Source organism: Protobothrops mucrosquamatus, unplaced genomic scaffold (genome assembly GCF_001527695.2).
Source record: "Protobothrops mucrosquamatus isolate PMUCROS unplaced genomic scaffold, P.Mucros_1.0 scaffold217, whole genome shotgun sequence".
NCBI classification, from domain to species: domain Eukaryota; kingdom Metazoa; phylum Chordata; class Lepidosauria; order Squamata; family Viperidae; genus Protobothrops; species Protobothrops mucrosquamatus.
Genome location: NW_015386570.1, coordinates 214,163 through 226,389, shown reverse-complemented (window position 1 = coordinate 226,389; position 12,227 = coordinate 214,163). Strand labels below are relative to the sequence as shown.

At 37.0% G+C, this 12,227-nt stretch overlaps 1 protein-coding gene across 1 annotated transcript in view; it reads right to left on the bottom strand.

The window, feature by feature from the left end:
- Window positions 1–934: 934 nt before the first annotated feature.
- The window catches only part of LOC107285827 (low-density lipoprotein receptor-related protein 5), a 56,065-nt gene continuing 44,772 nt past the window's right edge, over window positions 935–12,227 (bottom strand). The window contains exons 7-11 of the mRNA XM_029283762.1: window positions 9,345–9,561; window positions 6,508–6,797; window positions 6,061–6,287; window positions 4,429–4,613; window positions 935–1,647 (exon numbers count right to left, since the gene is read on the bottom strand). Coding sequence (XP_029139595.1) covers window positions 1,253–1,647; window positions 4,429–4,613; window positions 6,061–6,287; window positions 6,508–6,797; window positions 9,345–9,561 — 1,314 coding nt within the window. The 3' untranslated portion in view covers window positions 935–1,252. The remainder of the gene's footprint in view (window positions 1,648–4,428; window positions 4,614–6,060; window positions 6,288–6,507; window positions 6,798–9,344; window positions 9,562–12,227) is intronic.

Sequence of the window (12,227 nt, the reverse complement as noted above, 5' to 3'; positions counted from 1 at the left end):
GTCAACCCAAGGAGTACTGGGCCAGCTTTGGGTTCTGTTAAAAGAAAAGGCTCAGCAAATGTCAACTTGGCATTCAAGCCAACTGTATAGGGAAGTAAATACATTTCTGCAAAATGTTCAGTTTATTTTCAGTGTCGAATAATAACATTAAGTAGTATTCCTCTTACTGACAAGCATTACCCCAAGCAATATTAAATCCTACCATTATTACTTGCATCAACTACACCTTTAAAATCATTTTATTGTTTAAATTTAGATACTTTAAAAATGAATTTAGAATTCTTTTCATTTAATGTTTTTAACCAAACTTTCCCTTTCCCTCCTCCTCCCCAAAGCAAAACTGGTGTTACTTTAAATCACAAAGGCAGTTTTTTGGAAAACTCTGAAATGGACAACTGTTGGCAATCACTCTTTATGCTTGTTTTCCAATACTGTTTTGAATCCAGAATTGTGCTGAGCTTTATCCAGTTGCTTTAATAATGCTTTTATTGTTAATTTTATTTTTTGTGTTGTTTGTTAACCCATATCTGAATTTCCCTTCTGGTGGAAAACAAGTTAAAGATTTTTGTATAAATGAAAATTAAGGCATTTATTGGGAGAGATGCAGACATCCATTTATACAGCTATAAGTATCTAGTGTGTAAAGAGGACATGTCGATTTAGGTCAAATTATTCAAGTTAGTTTTTAATGCTACTCATTTTTACTCCTTTTGCATTGCCACCCACTAGGTTCAACCCTGGACTGAGCAACATGACAAAATTGCTAGAAGCTGCTTCAATGCCAGGAGAAAAGAATTAGTTCTTTCTTTTCATCTGGAGGGTTACAGGATGAAAAAACCTATTCAACCAGGTTTCAGGTATCAGAAACAAATGGGCTGGCAAGATGCCCTGGAACATGAACTATGCGGTTCCTTTTGAAACCTCTCCTCTTTAAGTTCTGTTGCATGAATCCTTGACTTTCCTCCCATTCTAGCCTGGGCTTACTGGAACCAGAACTCTATTTTGATGGAGGAAGGCCTGGAACTAACAGAAAAAGAGCAAGTGCACACTCCCAAGAACACTATGTTCTTTAGCTGCTATTCGGCTTCTGGCAAGAATAGTTCTGAATCACTCCTACTACAGTCCGTTCCAGCTGTCTGTCCTTCCCACACAGATAGGCTACAGATGCAAAAATGTTGTCTTCCTGGAAGCGTTGGGACTATAACTTTCATGATCTCAACCAGCACATCCATGAATGCAGTTGTAATCTAACCTATTTAGAGAATACCGTGTTGGGAATGGTCGAAAACTGAAAATATTTAGAGAGCTGTGTCAAATACATACAACTGCAGTTCCGGGTCTTGGGATCCAAGGTGTAGTGTGATGCACAGCCACATCTATAGCCATTGGGTATGGCCAGGCACAACTGCCCACAGTGCCCATTATTTTGCGCACACTCGTTGAAACCATCCTGTCGCGATGAATGGAAAACTAATATATCCATCACAAAGTCCAGACGATTCTGAATAAGTGTTCGATTCCTGCCATTTGTTTTGTCAGCTCTTTCTATACTGTGGAGGTTCCAATCTGTCCAGTAGATGAAGTCACTGTACTGAGTTAGCCCAAAGGGGTGAGGTAGATCATCTGCTATTATTTCCCTCTCTTGCCCTGAAAGAAACAACCCATATGTTGTTAATCAACTCAAACACTCAAACCATGGTAGCCAAAAGATGAAAGGTTGGATGAATTAACTCAAACTTTTGCTAGTAATGTTTAATTATCAATTAATATAGGTCATCTATCCCTGCCATCTGCTATTCCTTTCACATTTTCAAAGAAGCATATAAAGCAGTACTGCCTGTCAGAGTACATTGAAAAAAATTGCCCTGGACAATTATGAGACCCCCATGGTTAAACACAATACATTTGTTAATTTTATTTATAGTCCCAGACCAATAAAAAACAATGAAATATGGGGTGTTCTCTTGATCATTTATTCATTTTCTATAACTGTTCATCTCAGCAATGGATGGCTAACAATCATAAAAACAATTAAAAACAATTACAATATCGTTCAAAATTTAATATATATGGCAGTTAACAAACAGATCTTTCATTGATGATAGCTTTAATTCTATAAAGAACTAGAAATAAAACAATACAGTTTGGGACCTATCTTTACTTCACTTATAGAAAGTCCTATCATAGGAGCAAACTCTCAGTTAAGTATTATTTCCTGCTGTGAAGCTTTATCAAGGGAAATATACAATGGTACAGTAAAGAAAAAAAATTAGAGCTATGCACTGCTTCAGATTTGATTCTAATCAGTGTTTTTGGGCATGCAATTCCTTAAACCAAGTGTGTATTTTCCCATGCCTATATAGCAAATTTCCAAACAGTTCATTAGCATGATACGTGTAATGGCTGCACCATTGTCACCAATGTTTGAATTAAATCATAACTACACTTCTAGAAAACATGATCTGTTGGTGAAAGGCCTTCTGTTGGTGATACTTTTTAGTTAAAAAAAAAAGAATGCTAGACAAGCTTATGAGATGTAACTACAGTCAGGCTATATCCATTCCCTGCTGACTGTAACGGCACAATATCTAAAATAATAATGTGATAGGTAGGTACACAGTACCTATACATGCACATATGCATTAGGTCTGTGCAGAAATCTGAATTTGAAGGGCAAAAGATGGGTATACGCTGGGCAACTTTTAGGAGCACCTTCAACTAAGCAATTTATTTCCCAGTATCTTGTGTCAGCTGCAGAAAAGCAACTGCACAAACCCAAGAAAAGATACAACTGTTTTCAGATGCTCCTTAGCACCATAAAGATGCTACATTTGCACTCATGTGTGATCCAAATAATATATCTGTACATATTTGTTTTATACTGTTTGTTAATTACAGCCCCTTTCTTCCTCCCTATGCAAGTTGCTAATTATAGGGGGATTTAGGATATTAATTCTAATATCTTCATTAATGACTTAGATGAGGGAATAGAAGAGGAATTCATCAAATTTGTAGATGACACTAAACTGGCAGGAATAGCCAACACCCTAGAAGACAAGCTCAGAATCCAAAAAGATTTTGACAAACTTGAACAATGGACCCTATCCAACAAAATGAGTTTTAATGTGGAGAAAAGCAAAGTTTTACATTTAGGCAGGAAAAATCAAATGTTTAAGTACAGATTAGGTGAGACCTGGCTCAAAAACAGCAAGTGTGAGAGGGATCTTGGACTCCTAGTGGACGATCACTTGACTATGAGCCAGCAATGTGTCAAAAAAGTTAATACAATCCTGGGTTATATAAACAGAGGCATAGAATCATGATCACGTGAAGTATTAGTACCGCTTTATCAAACCCTAGTGAGACCACACCTGGAATACTGCAACCAATTTTGGCCACCATACTACAAAAAATATGTTGAAACTTTCGAGAGGGCACAGAGAAGAGCAACTAAGATGATCAAAGGCCTGGAGACTAAAATATATGAAGAACAGTTGCAGGATTTGGGTTTGGCCAGTCTAAAGAAAAGAAGAAATAGGGGTGACATGATAGCAGTATTCCAGTATTTGAGGGACTGCCACAAAGAAGAGGGGGTCAAATTATTATCCAAAGCAACAGAGGGCAGGACAAGAAACAATGGAAACTGATCAAAGAGAGAAACAACCTGAAATTAAGGAGAAACTTCCTAACAGTGAGGACAATTAAACAGTGAACAGCTTGCATTCAGAAATCGTGGGTGCTCCATCACTAGAGGTTTTTAAGAAGAGACTGGACAGTCACTTGTCTGAAATGGTATAGGTTCTCCTGCTTGAGCAGGGGGCTGGATTAGAAAACCTCCCAGGTCCTTCCAGCTGTTCTGTTCTGTTCTGTTCTGTTCTATTCCATTCCATTCCATTCCAATCCAATCCAATCCAATCCAATCCATAATGGAAGAGACCTCAGGTGGCTTCGCAATGCAATAGTTGGAACTCCTAATCCAGTAAGCTCTTTTGTAGCAAGGGATGGGAAACATACCAGAGAAATATTTTTTTCCATTTTATTGTTCACATTCATAATTTGGACACTAGGACTCTAAAACCTTTCAACTACTTTTGGTAATATACTTTGGTTTGTTGTTACTTCTATTTAATGATATGCCCAATTACTCTTCCAAAGGTTTGGAGCCAATTACAAGATATGAGAAATCCTATTCAGAATTTTGCATAAGACAATGTTTTGGAGGCTACTTAAACAAAAAGGCTATTAAACTGTGCTCCCATGTGATCAGTTGATCTGTTTAAGTTCCTTTGACTTAAAGATCTTTTTTCAGCATGACATGTCACCCATAGCTTTCTTCTGTACATCTTGTTCTTAAAAGAAAGTAATGATGGTTTTAATAAGACTTATTTCCACATCACATCTACTATATTCTAGATTCTGGCATATTACCTAGCATATTGGATGACTCAATCATGCTTGTGTCCAGATCAGTCCAATAAAGTCTTTGATCCTTGTAATCAATTGTAAGATCGTTGGCACGTCCCACCTTATCCACCAGCATGATACTATTTGTTCCATCCATGTATGCTCGAACAATTTTGGGTTTGCCTCCCCACTCTGTCCAGTACATATACCTATAATGAGTGAAACAAAAATTGGAATGATTCAACATTTAATTTATATCAGAGCAACTGCTTGGCTTGCAGGTTGCCTTATGAGTCCTCAGAAATGAAAAAAAGATCTTTTACTATGTTTCAAAACAATTTATTTTAGATATTTGAAATAAAGAAATAAATAACTGTAAGAACATTTCCTCCTTTACTATTCTGAAAATTTTGACAATACTTATCTTTGTATATTTCAGCATATGAATAGATTCCTATGAGTTTGATACGGAATAGAAATTATGCAACATAAAATATTGGTTGTCAGTTTGGTCTCAACTATATCGTACAAGTGTAGTATTGTGTAGCATCAATCAAGATTTTTATTTGTACAGCAATCAGACAAAAACAATCAAAACATGCATGTTTTTCATGACTTTGATTACAAATACTGGTATGACTGGAAAAAAATATCTGTTTGATACAGGATTGACTACTGGGCACACAGATTGGCCAACGTTTTGACTGTAGCCACACATATCTCAACACATATATACACCAGTAATCTAAATCGGTGTTGCTGGGAGGGAGATTGTGGGAAATCATCACTCCTATTTATCAGCTAAGCAATGGTGATATATGGTATATGCTCCATGGTTTCCTACAGGCTTTAGAACAAGGGTGGGTAACTTCTAGTAACTTCTTGGGACGTACATGATTTGGGAGAGGGTAAGGGTCTCCCAGGGACCATGGTGGCATTCTGAGTGGTATCATGAGCAAAAAGTCTGTTTTGGGGACAACTCACCCATTTTGATACCAGGACTTTTAAGGTGAGAAAATGGTGGCTTTAAGCTAAGGTTTACTGTACCCACTGCAACACTTAAAATAATCTAAAACTCAAAGTTGCAAAAAGGGCCAAATATAAAAAGTATTTTTTTGGAACACATGCATAGTGCAGAGTGCACTTGCCCACCCCTACTCCAGAACCATGCAAGAGAAACAGGGCCATGATCCCATTGGTTACATAACTCACAATGAATGTACTCCATTAAGGACAGTTCTCCCATAGTTGCTGTTATTTGTCCTTTTCTATTGAGCTGGTTCTCACTTACTATCTTGTTTAGTGGCTGTTTGATGTTATGACAGTATAAAGAAAACAGCTTTGCAACCAATCCTTACATTTACAACCTTGGGTGTCTTGGCTGAAAGAAAATCAATCATGTTTGCACTGCTTAATATACATACCACAGTGATGGGTCCCTTCTGCACCAACATTGGGCACAAAGTCCAAAGTCAGGCACAAGGAGGAACCCCAATCCCTCACCCCATTGCAATAGAAATGGAAATCAGAGCAGGGCAGAAAAGTCCCAATTATATAAACTTTGACATTGTATTTTAATTCCATAATTTGGGGAACACATTTGCAATCAAACTAATAAGCAATAATAAGCATTGAATTTGGATATTTTTTTCTTACCCTTTTGATGGATCAAGAGCCAATGATCTTGGGTTGTCCAAATCTTTCCACACAAGAACTTGCCGGAATAGCCCATCCAACCGGGCCACTTCGATCCTATTGGTTCCAGTATCTGCCCAATAGAGATTCTTCCCCATCCAATCTACAGCCATGCCTTCAGGGTAATCTAACCCAAACTCAATCACATGTTCAAGTCCACTTCCATTCATGAAGGCTCGGCTTATTGTCTGCAAAAACATTTTTTAAAAATGACAGGAATTTCAGAATACAAAACAATTAATGGCTGAGTGTAAAGTATATAATACAAGACAGGGTTCCCTCAAGGATGTGTTTTATTTTGTGACATTTGAACAACAAAATATTTAGAACCAAAATGTTGTTCTGGAAGGAGTCCATTAGGACAGCTGGTTAATAAAGCAAACGTTTCAGTTAAAATATCATGAATACCTTTAAGCTAATATCTGTCCAGTAGATTCTGTTGTCAGATACATCAAAATCTAGAGCAGAAGCTTCTTTCACACCCGTGAGAGGAATGGCAACATCATTGTTGCTGGCTCCAAGAGAAATCCTATGAACGGCTGCCCTGCTGGTGAAGACAAGGAAAGCTTCTGGGATGATGCAGGTCCTCATATCACTAAGTAACTCCAATCCAATTGGACAGGCACATCTGCACTCCTGGGGTGTGAAGAAGCACAGGTGGCTGCAGCCGCCATTATTCTCGGCACATGGATTTGTCCCTAAAAAGAAAAACAATTCTCTGAAGGAAAAGAAAAGCTTGGCTAGGGCGGTTTTAGGTCTTAAAGCATAGCTCCTTCTATGTTGAAAATGGCTCAAAATAAATTCTGCCCCATGTCTTCTAGAATTGTCTAACTGAAGGAAACTAGGTTAAAAGCTTTCCTCCATTTATTATTTATTTGAGTCTTAAAGAAGATTTGGAAGTCCTGGGTTAAAAATTCACTTTAGGTATAAATTTACCTCATGTCCCTTACAATATCAATACATTTCAGTCTCAGTCCCTTATCTCCAATATTGACCATTTATCCTACAGTTTGCTGAATTAATATGCATTTTTCAATATGGAAACATAATGCTTGTTACTATCAATTGAGTCCACACAACACAATCTTCAGACCCATCCAACAGCACTAAGAAGCAGTGGGGATATACTGCATATACACATCACATAATCAATTTCAGTTTTCCACACTGTGGAAGGACTATTTTAGATAGTAAGTATATTAGATAGTAAGTATATTTCTATTTCTAATTGGATCTATTCATAGCTAACCAAATAGATCCTCCTATAACTTTCCCAACAGCCCAACTATACATTTTGCATAAAAAGTATAATTAACAATTATTGAATGAGATAATGCCAAATTGGCCCACTGTGTGAAAGGTCATAGATTCCTAGTCAACATGATAATTCCAAATACAGCAAAGCTAGTAAACCAATTTCTGAAATTAATTCTACATAGATTTCCAATAGGCAGCAAACATGGTTCAGTAAGATATGTCAAGCAGTTGTAATAAAGACTGAGCATCTGGATGATGAACAGATGCTAGCTGCATTGGTAAATCTCCACACATATTTTGGAGTGTGAAAATGTGTGAAACTCAACAAGATTTCATGGGATTGAGTGAAAATCTATCTTTATAGAGCTAATAATTTGGGGGAAAAATTATTGAAAAGAATCACAAAATTTCAATTAAACAATTGATTTTATGACAAATTAATTTTATATTGTTCCATTGAACAATAATGAAAGAATAAAGCATTCCTTCTTTGCACAATAAACTTTTGGAATATCATGAATTTCTTTGTGCACTTGGGAGTTAAAGCCTGTGGAGACGTCTAGTGTTTTCCATGTAAGAGTAATAAATTCCCATCCTTTGCACTATTTTGACTTGTCGTTTATCTCACAGACTTCAGCTCATCCCAGCTGCTTGTTGTCTGGGAATAGCAGCTAATAAACATTTCTAGAAAATGTTCCCTGAATCAGTACCGTTAAACATTGCTATGAGGAATTGTTGCAGGTTAAAAAGCATGAGTGAATCTTAGAGAACACAGTGAGATAAATTAAGGGATAGAAATGTGTCTAAAGCCCCAATTAGGGAATCGTAATGGATGCACATACACATAAATCAGGAGTAAGCTTTCATGTTTATATATTCACACACACACACACACAAAACCAGTGTATGTAAGTATGTGTGTAAAAGATGCAGTTATTTTCAGTGTGATCCTTCTATCTGCAGACATGAAGGATATTAACGGCTGCTCTCTTTATATACCTCCATACTTAAACTGAAAGCTTCTCTGGACATAAACATTGGTCAAAACCGCTAATGGGATTGGTAGCTAATAATGTGTGCCTTTTATAACAGAAGGTGTTGCACAGAGGATGTATTGTAGCCCAATTGATGCATCCCTATAATCATACTTAGTTCTCATTTGTAAGAATACATGATACATTATTCATGTTTACCTCATAAAATGACCTAGGTAGCATGAAAAAGAAGCAAAATAGAAATACATCAGCACTATTCAAAGCCCTTAACACACCAGGTGGCTGTATTCCCATTACAGCATTTCTCCAACCATTTTGGAGTTCCCCAGTCCCTTAGAGAATGGGTACGCTGCAGAGATGAAAAAGTGATATTTTGCAAGAGGATCATGCCAATAACTGAGCCCCCTCGACACAAATATCCAAATCTCACACACAAGGCCCTGAGTCCATTGGTTATGCCTCTTTTCCCCATCACTGTCAAGAAATACTCTTGGCAGTTGAAATAACATTCAGGTGCAACCCAGGTCCAACAGGAGCACATAGCTGACTGAAGAAGAGACCTGCCACTCTCCTTCTCACCAACCAATGGGTTCAAAGTTACTCCACCAAATAAAAAAGAGTTCACTGAGAACAATTGGCCTCCAGAAGCGGTGAATGCACCAACACTGGAAGTTTTTAAGAAGAAACTGGACAGCCATTTGTCCAAAATGGTATAGGGTTTCCTGCCTGAGCAGGGGGTTGGACTAGATGACCTCCAAGGTCCCTTCCAACTTTATCATCATCATCATCATCATCATCATCATTATTATTATTACTACTCAGATCCTTTTACCTATCAGACAATGAATCTGCAAAGAGGATACCAATTTTTCTAGTTAATCTTAACACTGGTTAGACTTCTTATATACGACTCTTCCGTGAAACTCGTTATTGTTTTCACTGCAAACATTATTCTGGAGCATGGTCCAACCATTGGGCAATGCCCTCACTTACCCTCTGCTCTGGTGACACTTGTTGCTTTAAGACCCATCAAGTCCGGCAACTGATCAATGATAATGTCCCGACTTGCCCACTTCTTGTGAACCCTTTCAATACTTCGCCTCTGCCAATCTGTCCAGTAGATGTATTCACCGAGTAAAGTAAATCCAAATATATGAGGAAGTTTATCTTCTATGAGTGTTTTTCTCATGGTTCCATCAAGGCTTATTACCTGTAAAATATAAATATACATATATATATATATATAGTTCAGTTGTAGTAAACTAGCAAAAAAGTGAAAATTCTGTATGAAAAATCTATCTTGATGGAGGTGATTGTGAAGTTAATTTAACATCATTTAAGATAGATATCTATGCTAGATATGTTAGATATCTAGCATATAATTTAGGTATTGCTAGGTTCTAGCTCAGTGGTAAATTATGAGTGCTGTTTTGTTTTTTGTATGAAGTTCATGGCTGACTGGAACATCGGACTCAGCAATGCTTCTTTTAAACATGTGATCAGTCCTGCAATCTGTTTCAAACACAAGAACCAAACTCCTAATTTCTTGAAACAAAAATACTTCTAGTTATTATTAGCCACACAGGAATGAGAAACTTGTGTAAATCATCCATAAACTTAGCAGTAGATTCTGACCTATCATTTGCTAGCATTTGCCCTAGGCAATTATTATAAATTGTAATAAAGCCCTAGCCAATTTTAATTCTCAACTACTGATCTTGAAGTGCAGAAGGCTGCAGGATTTAGCCAACTTTCACTGATCTTGAAAAATCACAAGCAGAGTCCTACTTAGAAGATTATCAGGGATTATTAGCGCTGTATACTACATTGATTTTTTTTAAACAAACAAACAAACGATAATCCTGAAAGATGGCCTTGGCACAAACCTGCACTACAAATAAAAATACTACATGGATATAGTCCAACTATATTTGATTAAAACTTGACAATTTTAAGACTTGTTAGACCCCTGGCCTAACTAACTTGCGTGGACTGATGAAGCTGCTTGGATGAGCAGTGGAACATCTCAAACTAACAGAAAAAAAAGTCCAGTTGCCATGACTTCAGACATAGCTAAATCTAGTTTATACCAACCACTATTCGTTAGACTTCGTTCCTTTCTGTCATCGTGAATCATAGTTGCTTCCATAATATCTTTTACTCTTTGAAATTTTCACTCTCTCTTTCGGAGGATCTCATTAACTCCACCCAATCACTTTTTTAGTGGTTGCAATCATTTTCTTGTGATAAGGAAATCTACAGAACATTGATATTGGTCCATAAATTATTATATTATCTCCTAAGCATTCAAGAAGCACCAGTGAAATCTAGCCCTATAGTAATCAGAGGTGGAATGGTATCCTGACTTAGTATGTATTATTAACTCATTTTGCATGTACACAAATTTGTATACTGTATTTAGATATATACACACAGTTCAGCTATCTTCTTTTGCCAATGTTATGGTCCTTCTGTAAGGAAACTAAACTATACTTGAGCATTCATTTGAAATTAACACACAAAATTCATCCTCTGCTGTTCTACCAAAACTATTTTCAGAATGGAGGGAGGGAAAAGAAAAAAATTAAGTAGTATTTCTTACATCCTTCTCTTTACCCTATAAATTCCTGCACAATCTGGTCTCCAATGTGGATAGGATGCATTGAGAACAGACTATTTACTAGCTGCGGAGGCAACTGTGAGCCACAACAAATGTATAAAACAAGAAACTTCAATCTCTGCTTCTTTGTAATTATGTTAATAAACTACAAACCTAACCAAAACAAATATCTGCTATGTACATTTTCTTTTGCATGGGGTTGAAGAAAAATCTTAACAGAAGCTTTTCTAAAAAATTTGACAAGTGAGACTTGGGTCTGGTGCAATTTAAAAACACAGTCCGAAATTAAGCTACAATTATTTTAGCACTAGCTTCTCAGATATTCCAAACAGATTTCAACCCTGGGGACTTCTCCAAATCAAGCTCTAATTCGTTATGAAAGTTTTCCTTCTGTCAAAGTATGTTAATATCTACCGCCTGTGCACTAATGCGTGGCTTGGCTTTTTTCCACATCACCCAAGGGTCAGGCTTACAAGCCTGAAGCAGCCTTACGGCTGCCAGGCAACAGTAGGGTAGAAAACTGCCTTGTTAAAAATGTTACAATCCCTGACAAATCATAGATCGAGGCAAATTTTCCTTTATTAAAAGGTTTGATAACTTTCCCAAGAAAATAAAATGTGGAGAACTGGTCAATATTATGCAACTCTTTGAAAAGTGCAGTACAGGTAGTCATTGAGTTACAATCACAATTGAGCCCAAAATTTCAACTGCTACGCAAAACAGTTGTTAAATGAGTTTTGCCCCATTTTACAACCTTTCTCGCCACAGTTGTTAAGTGAATCACTGCAGTTGTTAAATTAGTAACACGGTCGTTGCGTGAATCTGGCTTCCCCATTGACTTTGCTTGTTGGAAGGTTGCAAAAGGTGATCACATGGCCCTGGGACACTGCAACCATCATAAATATGAGACAGTTGCCAAGTATCTGAATTTTGATCACGTGACCATGGGGATGCTGCAACGGTCGTAAGTGTGAAAAACAGTCCTAAGTCACTTTTTTCAGTGCTGTTGTAACTTCAAACGACTGCTAAATGAATGGCTGTCATTCAAGGGCTACCCGTGTATTCAATGCAGCTTATTATAGCTTATTAACTATATTTTATTCACACATAAATGTGATTTAAATTTTGGACCATAGCTGTAGTACAGGTTATATTTGTACATTTTTCTACAGAAATGGAGAAGAAATCAAGTGAGATTTCAAATTATATCCAAAATCAAAAGTAGGAAATATTCCCAATTAAAGAAATGAGTGTAT